The 14,007-nt window shown below is 43.7% G+C and overlaps 3 protein-coding genes across 9 annotated transcripts in view; 1 reads left to right on the top strand and 2 right to left on the bottom strand.

Annotated features, from left to right (window-relative positions):
* Positions 1 to 4,880, top strand: part of AFF4 (ALF transcription elongation factor 4) — a 52,793-nt gene extending 47,913 nt beyond the window's left edge. For all 6 annotated transcript variants that reach the window (XM_076350248.1, XM_076350252.1, XM_076350253.1 and 3 more), the window contains exon 22: positions 148 to 4,880. In XM_076350248.1, coding sequence (XP_076206363.1) covers positions 148 to 266 — 119 coding nt within the window. In that variant the 3' untranslated portion in view covers positions 267 to 4,880. The remainder of the gene's footprint in view (positions 1 to 147) is intronic.
* A 1,260-nt stretch (positions 4,881 to 6,140) lies between these two features.
* On the bottom strand, positions 6,141 to 10,127 carry LEAP2 (liver enriched antimicrobial peptide 2). Of its 2 annotated transcripts, XM_076350284.1 has the most exons (4): positions 9,942 to 10,127; positions 8,060 to 9,271; positions 7,494 to 7,633; positions 6,141 to 6,499 (listed from the first exon to the last, which is right to left on the bottom strand). In XM_076350284.1, exons 2-4 carry the CDS (start codon positions 8,114 to 8,116, stop codon positions 6,463 to 6,465), a joined length of 234 nt encoding a protein of 77 aa, XP_076206399.1. In that variant the 5' UTR covers positions 8,117 to 9,271; positions 9,942 to 10,127; the 3' UTR covers positions 6,141 to 6,462. The 2 variants fall into 2 exon arrangements, with proteins under 2 accessions (XP_076206399.1, XP_076206398.1); XM_076350283.1 differs by having other exon boundaries at positions 8,060 to 10,127.
* A 2,221-nt stretch (positions 10,128 to 12,348) lies between these two features.
* On the bottom strand, positions 12,349 to 13,085 carry UQCRQ (ubiquinol-cytochrome c reductase complex III subunit VII). Its single transcript, XM_076350156.1, has 2 exons — positions 12,860 to 13,085; positions 12,349 to 12,571 (listed from the first exon to the last, which is right to left on the bottom strand). The coding sequence occupies exons 1-2, from the start codon at positions 13,011 to 13,013 to the stop codon at positions 12,477 to 12,479; spliced, it is 249 nt and encodes an 82-aa protein (XP_076206271.1). The 5' UTR covers positions 13,014 to 13,085; the 3' UTR covers positions 12,349 to 12,476.
* Between the last annotated feature and the right edge of the window lie 922 nt (positions 13,086 to 14,007).

Raw genomic sequence — 14,007 nt, forward strand, 5'->3', positions numbered from 1 at the left:
TTTATTTTTATTGTTCCATCTTTCAGCCATCTTTCTTTTCTTCTGTCTTAATCTAAAAGATTCATGCTGAAAAGATGAGGAGTTTGGGTGTAATGTTTCCCATGTAAAAATACACGCGTGGCTTAACTTGTGTTTCTGTTGTTTTAGAGTTCTTTGCTGAACTGGATAAAGTTATGGGCCCTCTGATTTTTAATTCGAGCATCATGACAGACCTAGTGCGTTACACCCGTCAGGGATTACATTGGTTGCGCCTGGATGCCAAGTGATATTTTGAACTGAAGGAATGGAAAATCGAACACGTTTTTCTCGCTGCCTCTGATTTATCTCCACAACACTGTGTCATGTCGATAAGGAAGACTGCCATAACACATTGCTTAGTTGACACTAAGAGCAAGGAATGCTTTCACATGTCTCCCATCCTCATTTGTGTTTTGTGTTTTAACCCCAAATCATCTGGTTAATGGACTTCTTCAGTATTCCCGTTTTAAGTTATTTAAATATTTTAAAATTTGCTACATATAAAGGTGTAGTTTTGCTGATCTATCACGGATAGATCATTGGAATTCCAGTCATAATACATAAATAGTCCGTTTAAATCCTATTTATTTTAATTTTTTTAATTTTAATTTTGAAAAGCCCAGTTTTGGGCAGTTTTTAGCTATTTCTTCCCTAAATTTACCCTTTCGAGTACTTAGCAGAAATTAAACATAGACACTTTATTTAAGTACTTTGTGAGCTTTGTTACTCTGTAATGTCTTGTGGTGGTAGAGCCTGTAAAAGGAACTAGGGTTGATAGGTTCTAACGTGTAGGGACACCATACTTTTCACGCCTAATGCCTATGAGTCAACTAATAAATGACAACTACAGATTTATTATTGCAGAATTTGTACTAAATAGAAAAGTTCCAGATATTCTTCTACGTATTAAGATACTTCATTTAAATGAATTATAAAGAAATTTATATGGAAAAGTATTTAGCTGGATCTGACTTGGATTGTTTTCAAGGCAGTTTCAAAACATCGATTAACACTATAACAATCACAAAACATTACAGCAATTTGCATTTAATGTGATATCGAAGTAATGGTGTAGGAATGAACGTCAGTCTGGTAGGTGCGATGCATACAGGAAAGGTTTCTGAAATGGACAATCTTGTGCTTTTTTGTATCTCTTCATTTAAAATACATTTTGTTTCCTTGCTTTGTCATTTTTTGACACTTAGAGAATTGGTGAACTTTGTGGTTAAAAAACCAACAGCAGTTAAGTTCCTACCAGAACTGTCATTTGCATCTTTTCCATTGACTGAGAAACCAGGAATCTTAAGTAGAAATTGAGGTCCATTTTTTCCTTTTAGGGTCTGATAGGTAACGGACACTACAGGATGACAGTGCAACAGCCATCGTGGGGTGGGAGCACACCTGCTATTACAGGGAAATTATCCGACTGTTTTGATGCAGAATGGATTTAAAACTTGTATTTACCCCGTGTTAATGAAGGTCCCGTTAATGTTTGATGGAGCATAATACTCACTTGCAAGGGAGCGACTTGGTGCAACAGAAATGGTTCACGGAGTTGCAACTGACTGCTCCCAAAAAGTGTAAACCAAAGTACCTTTCCGCATAAGGTGCTTGTCTGAGTAAAAGGTTTCAAATGCTACTGCTTTCAGTATTGCTTAGTGCCCCTAACATGTCTGGTGTGCCTTATGCCTTACTTTTAGATGAAGATTTTATGAACTGTTTACAAGATGTTTTACAGCAGGACCAGGTATACTGTATGCAGTGGTCTTCTGCAGTACTTTGGTAAAATTCCATTTCCTTTTTAAAAGTACTCGTGTCTGTCACACAAACTGACTTCTCATTGTGGTGGTCTCCTTTTGAAGAGTCAAACTCTGAATCCTTTGGAGTGAGATTGTGGAATGCTGCTTTGTTTTCTCTCCCATTTAACCCTTTATTCTGTACCAGATATGAACGTGCATGTTCAGGAAAACTATTGCACTAAACCTTTTGTGTAGTTGTAGTTAAGTGCCAAAATCATGGCAACCTCGAGAGAAGGAATAGAATTCTACGCTACTTAGTACTGCAGTATGTCCTATGGGCTTTAAGAGTTTAGAAGTTTTGCAAATTAGTAACCTACTAAAAGGTAGCTGCATATTCGTAGAGCTTCCTTTGCGTTCCAGCGTGTTTTGTACTTCCAGAAAAGCTTTGCTACGTACGACTCGATACATGGGTAACAGACCTGTGACTTTTTCCACGATAGCTGAATTGAGTCTTCAGGTCTGTTGGAGCATCCTTTTTATTGAATCACTGTGCAAGGTCACGTTTCTGTTAGCGTTTGCTGTTCGAGACAGAACTCTGTACCCTCAAACTCCACATCTTGGTTAATGGGACACTGTCAACTATTTTTCCTTTAATACTCTAAAGTGCCTAGCACACTTTTGACGCTATATAAAAATTACCTTCGTAGAAGTTGCATTCATAGTTTATTTTTTGTGTAGTGCTGCACTAGCCAGCATGGCTGTTTTTTGGCTTGCTCCTTTGTGCACAGTTACCATTACTGTTAGCAGGAATGGTCTCATCTCTGGGAATTTTTTTTCCTTAACTAGAGTCCCACAAATACCTTTTGGTGTCGCGCTACATTGGTCTCTTAAAAAAAAAAAAAGTATCGCTTACCCCTAGATCAGTGGATCTTAAAAAATTGGCTTCAAATGACCAGAAGACTTTTTACATCGTGTCAAAATGTGGACCTGAACTGGTTGAAAGTGTCCCACCTAGACAGTATACTTCGTAGTAAAATATCCTCTGGAGTGCTGTCCCAGGTCTTCTTGTCTGTACGGGAGATAGGCAGCGGTCTTGTTAATTGAAAAGAAACGCCGTGCGCATCTGTGGCTATCTCAAACAGGTAAATTGAAACTTTGCGATTCCAGAAGCATATCTCAATTTGGGATTTACCACTGTTTCCGAGAGAAAAGTTACGTACCTTGTCAGATGTCATAGCTAAAAAAAATGCAACTACGTAATAGACTTCCATCCCTCGTGTCAAAGTGCAGGCGAACGGTCTAAACCTGTCCTTCCGTACCTCTACACAACAGCAGTGGAAACGCATGTCGCTTCAGTACTAATGCAAGTCGCACTAGTGACTAACGATGAGGGAATCCCTAACTCCTGGCTTCCTAAATGATTCCCGAGATGGTTGTATATTAAATACATATCAGCGCCGTAATTTTAATTCCCTCACTGAACGCGGTCCCAGTTGGTGAACCTTAAAAATGGCTTAATCAGACTAGGCTTGCTCAGATATCGATATTATTTGAATTTGCTGTCAAACTTGCAGGTTCCTAGGTGATAAGGTGCAACCATTTATAATTATAAACAGATCTTCAGGACACCAGAGTAAAACAGCCCGAGACGTTTATTTTGATTTGAAACTATTAGCCATAAAGCAGAGCATATGGACGGCTCTTCTTGGCTTTCGATGGCAGTATGCAATTTGTATTGTATGTGTCTTTTAATATATATGTATATATATATGAACTCAGTCTGTCCAAAGTATATGTTATACTTGTTTTTAGATTATGGTGCAACTGACTATATTGATATATTATTTATTGAGTGCTGAATCACCATCTTATTGGTGATAAATCTTGCATATTACACAGGAGTGCAATGTATATTCCTTTAGATTGCTGAGGCTTGATTGCTGTGATAACAAAAAAATGCCCTGAAATGTATTTATGAATGGCCCCAACATACGGAGAGTCAGTACTTTATGGAAATAATGTAGCGCTTGCCTGGGGCAAGTAAAATAAAGCCGTAGGCAGAAAATTATGTAGTTTGCCAAAATGGAAAGAGAGACTACCTTTGCTGTATGTAATATTTCATTTACCTAACAGATATTTGCTGTCACTGCAGTGTTTATACTAAGGCAGATACAAAAGGGCCTGAGCAAGTCAAGTTTGAATTACCCATTGGGGAGTAAACGACTTCCAAATTCTTAGGTTTCTGACAAATACTTTGGTCAGGGTTTAAATTACTCCATCTGATGAATCAGTGTTACGGAAAACCCCGTGTTTCCAAGCAACAAAGTTAATGCTAGACATCTCTAGGTCTAAAGAGCAGCCAAAGCTTTTGCTGGCCGACTCAGACAAATCCAGAGCTATTCCAGGAGACAAATTTCCGAAGTAGGGAAGTTACGTAAACTCGGAACAATCAGGGAGCCGTGATGTACGTCCAGCTCCGTTACTTGTCGAGGAATCGGTCTCTGCTGCCGTGATGCCATTTGACAGCAGCAGCGCTGGGGCAGGGGGAGGTGGGGAGGGAAGGGTCAGCTGTACAGTCAACAGATTCTTCTCTCGATAGGAGCGTGGCAGAGCAGCAGCTCTGGTCTGTGCTGGGTCAGCCCTTCCCACAGCGTTGGCTCTCTGCTCTCTGCCAGTACGCAGCCGAGTCTCACTCGAATACGCTATGCGGAGCAATTTGGAATGCCGTGGTACAGCACGGAGCTTGTGTAGGCTAGCTTTATGTAAATGCTTCACCTGTTTTAATTTCATCTGGAAGCTTCATGGAAGTGTATCCGTTCCTGTTGTAACTCTCCACGGGCGCTAACGGAGCCGATACGGGCAAATTGGAATGCGGTGTTCCCGGTCTTCAGTTTTTATATGCAACCCTGACAGTTGATGTAGTTGGGCGCACGCTACTTCTGCAGCACTTGGTTTTGGCCGCACTGGCATTACACACCTGAAAACTCAACTCTAAGGACCAGGCGTGACTTTTGCAAGCACAGTTCCTGACATTTGTATCTGGTCGCCCTTTTAAATTGTTTTAAGGAATTTTGTATATGGAGGATAAAGTGCTTATATATTTATTAAAAATCCTTTATCTTATTTGAAATTATTATTTGGTGAAGAAGGGTTTTTCTTTTGGGGGAGGGCTTGTGGGTGGGGGAAGGTAACTTTTAACCTGTCACTTATAAATGAAGCCCTTGTTAATCATACGGAAAGGTACTGTTAGTAACTAATGGGATGTCTCTGTTTTATGCTTTGTACATGACAAGTCCATGTGTTACATTTTGTTTCTATCAAAATATTTAGGCATCTGTCTTCAACCAAAACCTAAAAAAAAAAAACAAACTGTGATTTTTATTTGTTGCAATACATTTGAAATTTCAAAGGGTACTTTGGGGCTCAAAATTAGGATTTCTAAGTCAGTATGTGCATTTCACGTAATAAAGCTGTTAATGGTGAGCAAAGTATTATATACTAACTAGATTTTTTCCACATCTGTATAGTATATTCTATGTATTTTGTGGTATTGAGATTATAGAAAGTTTAGTGTCTGAAACATGCGTTTAATGTGTATTTTTAAACAAATTTATGGCAATTAAAATATTTGGAGAAAAGGGTATCACATTTCAATTTGTAAAGATCTTTTTAACTACTGTGTCATTAAAATGCTTTGTACAATGCAAAACTGTAACTGGAGAAACTAAGTTTAATAAATATCAAATAGATTTTCTGTATTAAACTTCAAAACCACTGTGCTCGTATCTGTTGCCTGGGCTTTCTCCTCCCTGGTATTGCGTTTCTAAGCAGAGTTTGCTTTCTTGGTCCTAGTGCTCTGTGTGTAAGAAAAGGCAAAGAGCGTTCAGTATTTGTGTCCTAGACTTGTTGATGTGCGTCTAAGCGAAAGTGGCTTTGTTTCTCTCAGCCCTCCAAGTTCACGTGCATCTGATCAAAACTGGATTTTGATCAATTTATTTTAAACTAGTAGATACTTCAGTGGCAACAGTCAGTCTAGGACATTTGTTTACGTGAATTTGATTGGAAGTAATTAAAAGGAAATACTTTTCCTTCCAGTTGTCACTGGATATATTTAGGGTGTTGAAAATGCTATCGGTAGTACCAGTTTGTTTGCTCCCTCTTTCTAACAGGCCTTTATCTGAAGTACTGATAAGAGTTCAGCTGCTGAGACTGAAATGAGATGGAAGCGTGATGATCTACTTTGTGTACTTGCCAGGTTGAAGGATAAATGTCTAAAGTGCAGTTTGAAATAAGCACTCCTGCGTGAAACGCCTGATGTGCACTCACCGTACACTTTGCTCACCAGATACAAGGAAAGCCAAGGTGGTTTGCTGAATGTAAATTTTTAATTCACGCCTTAAAAAAAAAAAAAAAAAAAACCAAAACCCGAACCATTACAAAAAACCAAAATGAACACGAGATGCAGAGTCCTTTTATTGAGCTTGGCCAGAGAGGCATCCTGAAGCGTGTGCTGCAGAGGTACAGCCTCGGTTAGGGGATGCTCTCAAGCTCTTTGACGTCCTTTTAGCAGTTCAGATGACAGAAACATTAAATCCGCTTATTGCTCGATTCACTGTCCTAGCTTTTGAACGGTCAATAAATATTTCACAAGTAGAGTGGAGCATTGTCAGCAGTAACAGCGATGGGTGTTCTTCGTCGTGACAGGTCACTCCGAGGCTGTTCTGAGGAAGCAGCGGTTCTTCCTGGAAAACAGAAAACATCATCAGGCACCGGCAGCTCGGACTGCCAGCTGCGCAGGGCTCAGACACACATCCTCAGATGCGTCCTTAGCAGCGTTCCTCTTACCCAACCGTTACAACAGTGCTCGTATTCGGCTCATGTAGCCGTGCACATGGTGGTCACCTCTTTAACTCTGTTCAGTTCGTCTTGATTCACTTTATGTTCTTTGCTTTGCGTAACAACTCCAAAATGCACGTTACCCAGGGCTATATGGGCAGGCTGCGGTGTAGAAATTGCACACAACAGAAATCCCCTTCTGTCTACACCTTCCTGTAGCTGCTGTTCGAGTTCACCTGTGTTACTCGGTAGAACCAAATGATGCATTTCAAATGCATGCAGAACAGCAGCCTGACTACCCTGTCCTATTGTACCCATTTTCTGCTATATGCAAATATATTCTACCCTGTCTCTGTTTGCTTTCTGGTATGTGTACGGGAGGCGCCACACAAAATCAGCTTTCAGTCACTACGTGGTAATTTTAACTAATCAATTTAACTATATGTAGTTGGACGATTTGCTCGTGTCTAGCGTCGATGAGAACTAAATGGCTTTTGATATTTTAGTTGTCTTTTAAACTATGAGCTTAAGTAATCACCTTAAAGTGATTAATTTAGGGTAAGGTACTGCTTTTAATTAATATATGCTTTAAAGTAAACAGTACAGGCTTTAAGAAGGATTGATTTTAAGCTGTCTAGAATCCTCTGTTCTTTTCTGAAAAGACAGGTTATTTGGGGTTGCAATGAAAGGACTAACGCTTGTAATCAAGGGCGCTTGGACTCTGCTCTGTTTGCATTGCTTACAAAAGAGGACTAAATCTATTGCCCCATCCCCATTCCCAGTATCTTTTTTATGCACAGAATTAACTCCATACCTCGTTTGGGTGAGAATGAGCGAGAATTTCCTCTACATAATATAATATTGTGTCGCTGAGCCTGAACATTGGTCAGGATTAGTTACCTGCACAGCATTGTAATGCATTCACTGTTATCCCTGCACGAGGCTCCAATGGGTCTCAGTGAGACTCCTCTCCAGAAAGGTGTCATCCGCCTCTGCCTCGCGAGCCCAGGCTGCCGGGGGTGCAAGGAAGCACAGCGTGTCTGAAACAGAGTTGTAGTGCGACTGTCAGGAACGCGCAGCAACTGTGGGCGCTTGGTCATTCTGATGCTGAGGTCAATAGTCTTCAGTGAGGAACTTGAAATCTTTCTCGTTTTCAGATCATAGCATGCTCTGTTAAAGTATAATTGCTTGTAGCCTAACCCCAAAGAAGTAAGATGTATAAAAATTAACTATGTTTTTAAATCTTCGTGGGAGGGGAGGCAGGATTACTTTTGCTAAGTTATGTCTCAGAGTAACCCAGTATTCACTAGGCAGTTACTCTACTTTTTTATGACGTTGAATCCTCTAAAAGAGCTCTACTGTCACCTCTAACTCCTGCCAGTTACTCTTATTCATGCAAATCATAACAGCTTTTATTAACTACCTGACCATTTGAATTAGCACTTTAAATAGTTATCTCTATTTACCTGGCTGAGCAGCAGCGAGCAGAGCAAAAAGACCACCATCGTTTTCCAACAGTGCATCTTCGCAGTATGAGCTGTCACTTCGACCGTAGGACCAGCCTCGGGGGGAGGAGGTAGGAAGAGTCCCAGATAGAACTTCCCAAGCTTCAGCTAGATTTTTATAGACTTCATTCTCTTATCGTTGCATCAGCTGTCAGTCATTACAGGAACAAAGTTCATTTCGGAGCAAGAGGGAATTACTAAGTTAGCATCTGCTGAAGTGATCTGGTTCAAGGCCTGTCTGTCTGGCTAATGATTTACTCTCCTTCCACTTGTACTTTGTCTGGTCAGGTTACCAGTTGTGCCAACTGTTCCTTTTTTTAAAACCTACCAAAGTGTTACCAGAACGCCACAGTGTAGTTGCAAGCAAAAGGGTGGTTGGCGCAAAGTATTATGGTAAAGATCAAAAGCCATAACCTTATTTAACTTCTGTGACAGTCACAGAGTGTGCAGCTTTGAGTTTGTCAGCTGGGGTAAGTATTGTCTTACCGAGCTTATTTGGAGCAGAGAATCCTGCTTTTGATTCTGCTTCTCATTCTTGGTACGTGAAAGAATCATGAGGAAGTTACTTAACCTTCCTTTCCACGCACACGGTACTCAAAAAGTAGATGTAATACTTTTCAGATGGTTTTGGAATGTAAGAAGTATGTTACGCATGATAAATAATAGACCCCTTCTTCCAAGGATCCTAACGCGTAGTCAAAGATGATAATCTCCGGACAGCTAATCCCAAAGGTGGAGGAGGCTGCCGCAAGGGTTTTCTGGAGCCGAGTTGCTCCATGTGGCAAGACTGGTTTCTTTAGATGAGCCGTCCCTGCTACAGTCTGCCTCTGTACCTCACAGTCGAACTCTGCATTAGTCTCCTAAAAGGTGCCGACAACTCCCGCTGACGTGGGTGGGCAGTTTGTAATTAAGAGGAACCTTAATTTTTTTCCGTTGTGAAATGAGATTGCAACAGCCTAGAGAAAAGAACGTTTAAGAGCTACCTGTCACCTCCCCTCTTCTCTATAATCCTCTCAGTTTACAAATGTTGGGACAAGTGGGAGAAGCGTGTGTCTAAGGTTACCAGTCTGTAAATGGACCTCGCTGGTACTCGCTCCTCCTCCTCATCTGAGAGATCTTGTGCATCTGGCTCCCACATCTGTCCCATGTACGCCGTGTCCGTCCGGTACAAGACTTTTGAGATTGCAGAGTAACATAAAGAGAATACCAAGTTATTCGTGTCAAGTATGCTTAGGTTTTGGAGCACACTACGTTTTAAGTTACTTCAAGTAGGAAGGTACTGTACGAAATAGTGAACTATGTTTTAGCTAAATCGTAAATTCAAATCCGGCTGTAATAGGCTACCGTTTTCTGTGATTGCTTAGTATGCAGGCGTAAGTGCCAGCGTGGAAGGCGAGTTACTTAGATTAAGATAATGCCATGTTGTCAGGTTCCTGTCTACAGGTGATTTCCCCTTAGCCCAAACTTACTGAGATTAAATAAAAATCCTTCCCAGCATATTGTCTACAACCACTATTGGAAAATTTGTTCATTTCCCAGGGTTCTTCTTACACTCTTTCCTCTGCCCTGCTTGTCTTGCTTCCCTGGGAGGAAGAATCAACACCCTTCGTTATCTCACCTTCCTGGGTCTTACGAAGGGAAGGAAATGGGACAGTAAATCATGGCACGTCAAATAGCTGAACTTAAAAATTTCTTCTACATTTGGCTGTGAATTTCTCAATTGTTTTTCCCATGAAGTTCTTTCTTTACATGCATCCGAGTTCTAATTTCTGCTATTTCCACTAGGCACTAGTATAGAACAGAGAAGGAAAACGAGAGGCAGCAGCAGCCGCCTTGACTTCACCTCTGGAGCACAGGATTTGAAATGACAGCTCTTTCAACTCTGACAGCAGTGCCCTCTGTACGTCGTCGTTTCTCAGCTTTTTTTGGCTAGGTAAGACTAGTACTTTGTAACGATATGTCAAAATTGTTGTGTGTCCTTCTGGGTTACTAATAGCGTCAGCATATCCCTTTCAGGCAGCAATCCATTCACTGAACTGAGGGGCGGGGGGGGGGGGGGAAGAGGAAAAAAACTGAACCAATTGTTTCCGTGTATGCAAGTCCAGCACACCAGTAAAATGCCACAGCAAAGAGGCAGCTTATAACAACAACAAAAAAAAAAGCCACAAAACATCGCTACTTCTAACATTTAGGAAAGGGAGAACAGAGATGAATTAGATGACTGTGAAATTTTCAAACGCCTTGTTCAGATTCTGAAATACCCACCGGCCAAACTCCCGAATGCCACACGTCCCGCAGGAGCCATCCCTGCTGGTACCAGGTTCCGCACCTGGCTCCCGGCCCGGCAGGCTGGGCCCTGCGGGCAGTCTGGGCGAGCGCAGGGGCACCGGAGGCGGAGGACGGCTGGGCAGAGTCAGGACAGGCCGGTGGCGGAGCAAAGGGTGAGGAGGCCCAGCCTGCCTGCTGACATTGCAGCAGGGCTGAGGTGAAGGTGCCACGCCGCTTACAGTAGTCTAGCAGCTGGTTCAGACACAGTTCAGCTGCCTGTGAACGGGGGCAGAGACCTCGTGGGAGAGACCGAGACGAGCTGCTCACCTTCAGCAGAGCTGCTGAGACGAAATGCATTGAAAAAGAAGCATTTACTGAAGCTACCAACATAAAAGTTCACACGTGCCATCATTTAGGCTACCCATCAGCTGCTGTGGGTGCTCTTAGAGGCTAAGTAAGCAGGACACAAGTAAAGTTTTGAATAAAGTCTGCCTCTAGACATCTTTGCCAGCTCTCACAATCGTAGTAGCCAGTTCGTTGCTCCCTGCTTGCTTAAGCTGCCTAGAAAATACCAACGAACTGCAACACAGAGTTGAATTTAAGCACAGAGTATTTTTGGCACAACTTGCAGCGCTGGGTGACTTGCATTGCTCCTGTTCGTGCCAACCTCAGGCTGTATTTGGAGTAAACACAAGAGCAGTAGGAGCAGCCCTAAGACTGAGCTTAGTCTCCTGTGCTTTTTAAACGTATGTTAAGAGCCCCAAAAGAATAAAGTATTCAGCTATAAAAATTGCATACCCCCCCCCCAACTTTCTGAAGTGAGAGACTGAGCATCTTTGTCTTCTGGACAGCCCAGCCCTGAGCACACCGAGAAACTAACACAGGGAAACGTCACTCCCGCCCTGCGGATAAGATAAAACTCAGTACCAACTACAGGAATAGCACAACAGGGAGATAAACACGTTGCTTTGCGCGGCGCATGAGCCCAAGACAGTCAGCTGAAGACTGAAAGGAAGAAAAGGATAAAGGAACCAGCCAGATGCTCTGGACTTGAACAGTGAAGCTTGTTTATGCACTTAGAGCCACGGGGTGAATTTATTTGTCACATACTTAAGTAGCTTTCCTACTAGCATTCGTTTTTAAATCACCTTCAGGTATTAAACAGTCTTGTTTCTCCTGGTAGTTTCCAAGAAGCTTCTAATCCAGCCTATTAACACTAATCAGATATCAGAATTGCAGTTAATCATCCAATTAACATTAATTACTGTAACTAGGTAATTAGAATCACAGAGTCATAGAACAGCCCAGGTTAGAAGGGACCTCGAAGGGTCATCCGGTCCAACCTTTCGTGGGAAGGGAGCCCAGATGAGGTTATCTGGCACCCTGTCCAGTCGCATCCTGAAAACCTCCAGCTGGGGACTCGCCATGTCCCTGGGGAGGTTGTTCCAGTGACCGACCGTTCTCACGGCAAAAAATTCCTTTCTTACATGGAGATGAAACCTCTCCCGGTACGGCTTGTACCTGCTGCCCCTTGTCCTCTGCACGGGGCTCCCTGAGAAGAGCGAGCCTCTGTACAGAGGGTCAAAGTCCGCATTCAACCCTGAGCCATCAGCCACCTCGTGCAGTTTTGGTTGATACCGAGTCAGGTGGCCTATTTGTTTTTCACAGATCTCGAGGCCAGAGAAAAAAAAAGTGGCCAGCCATGGAAAGATAAAGGGATCAATGAGCTGTTACTTCACATCGCCTCCAGCTGAAGGCAGCCCTCACTACACCAGTTATACTGAGGAACATTTCAAAGAAAGGAGAGTCAAAAAAGCTGGAAACGCTGTAACATAAAAACGTCTGAGCCTACCAAACTTTAGCCTGATCACCTCCCTCTACAGAGTGAGCCAGACAGAGATCTGATGCTACCCACCTTCAGGACACGGATTTCACACAAAGTCTGATGCTACCCACCTTCAAGACACAGATTTCACACAAAATCATGAGGCAAAGTTAAAGTTTATTAGACAAGACTCATCTGCCTCTTAATACCCTTCTAGTCATGTGAACAAGCTTAGCAACACGAAGTTGATAATACAGTGAGGTAACAACCGCCTTATTAGCTCGATTACTGGTCGTTTTCATAGTCAGCGGGGTTCTTCCTCTTCAGCCTCTCAAACTCTTGTGTTCCCCAGGAGTAAAGGAGATAGGCGCCCAGAAAGGCTGGAAAGGAAAGGGGACACTCACAAGTCGCACCGCCACAAGCACAGAGCGGCCTGAACCACCGGGCTTCTGTCACGAGAGACGGCGTCACGCAAGGCCGCCGTCACGCAAGGCCGCCGTCACGCAAGGCCGCCGTCACGCAAGGCCGCCGTCACGCAGACGCCTCCCCCATCCCCAAAACGACGATTTTTTTTTTTTTTTTTTTTTTGGGGGGGGGGGGAACCCACACACAAAAACAAGGGGCTCGATCCCTCGGGCCGCGCCTGAGGCGTCTCCCACCGTACTCACGGGGCGCCACCTTGAAGACCTGGGAACTGAAACGCCGCCAGACGTTGGGCAGCCCGTGCGAGAAGACGTTGGGGAAGGCGCGCTGCTCGAAGGGCGAAAGGCTGTAGGTGATGACATGGCGGACCCGAGCCAGGTTACCGAAGTGAAGGCCCATGGCGCCGCGGTGTCACCTTCCTCACCCGGGCTGCTGCTGCCGCCGCCGCCCGCTGCCGGAAGCGGAAGCGGCATCTCCGATGCCGCTTCCGCTTCCGGCAGCGGGCGGCGGCCTTCCCCTCAGTCGCTCCCTCACGGCTTCAGGGCGGTTTCTGGGCGCTGGCGCCCCTATAAAATCGCATTTTATATACTGCAATCGTAATTTAATCCCGATGAAATTTCCCCTGGGGGGGGGGGGGGGGTTCGAAGGCGAGTCAGTACCGCTTTGTTTAGGGGGACACACACGCCTCACGGGAGCGCTTAAAAATCCTCTCGTTACTACGAAATACACGCTTACCGCCGTAGGAGAGGCCGCCTTTTTGTGGCGATCGTGGTTTCTTATACAGCAAGAGGTCTTGAATATTAGAATCGTTAGCACAGGTATCGCTGCGGGCTAAAACTGCTGTAGCAACATCCATCCGCCCTGGGGAATGCGGTCTCAACCTTTAATCCACTATCAACGTTACGCAGGTGACCCAAACCCGCAGTTTCTTTAGCTTGACGTCAGCACCTTGTCTTAAATGGGCTTTTCCATTTGTGTCAAAGAAAGAATTAACTTTATTTGCCTCCTTGGTGGCTCGGCAAAGCTGAATTTCCGCCGTTTGAAAGGGATTGGCGGGAGCGACGCTGTGTGAGGCAACGTGAATTAAACGATCAAACATAGCATTGACTGCGGGCTGCGATTCTTCTGTTTGACACCAAGGTATTTCCCTTGAGCCTTTGGTATTTATTTCAAACGTAGCTTCAATTAGAGCCAAAGCGAGCGCTATTTCTAGTTCAACAGTTCCAGGCTAATGCAACCTTCGGTTGGGGGCTTCATTTTGATAGGAGTTACGTGACCCTTAGCCAGACCGTCTCGCACTTCCACGGAGTGCTTCAAACTCGGAGAAGTGTCATACCAACATCGACTAGTTCACAGTGACCGAGGCGAACCATTGTCACGGTAATACCAAGTC

This window comes from Aptenodytes patagonicus, chromosome 12, assembly GCF_965638725.1.
Source record: "Aptenodytes patagonicus chromosome 12, bAptPat1.pri.cur, whole genome shotgun sequence".
Classification (NCBI taxonomy): Eukaryota; Metazoa; Chordata; class Aves; order Sphenisciformes; family Spheniscidae; genus Aptenodytes; species Aptenodytes patagonicus.

Coding starts and splice junctions, on each gene's coding strand:
- LEAP2 (XM_076350284.1), bottom strand. CDS start 8,116: ATGCACTGTTGGAAAACGATGGTGGTCTTTTTGCTCTGCTCGCTGCTG. Junction 7,634..8,059: donor GCTCGCTGCTGCTCAGCCAG/GTAAATAGAGAT, acceptor ACTCTGTTTCAG/ACACGCTGTGCTTCCTTGCA. Junction 6,500..7,493: donor TGCATTACAATGCTGTGCAG/GTAACTAATCCT, acceptor TCTGTTTTCCAG/GAAGAACCGCTGCTTCCTCA.
- UQCRQ (XM_076350156.1), bottom strand. CDS start 13,013: ATGGGCCTTCACTTCGGTAACCTGGCTCGGGTCCGCCATGTCATCACC. Junction 12,572..12,859: donor GGTCTTCAAGGTGGCGCCCC/GTGAGTACGGTG, acceptor TTTCCTTTCCAG/CCTTTCTGGGCGCCTATCTC.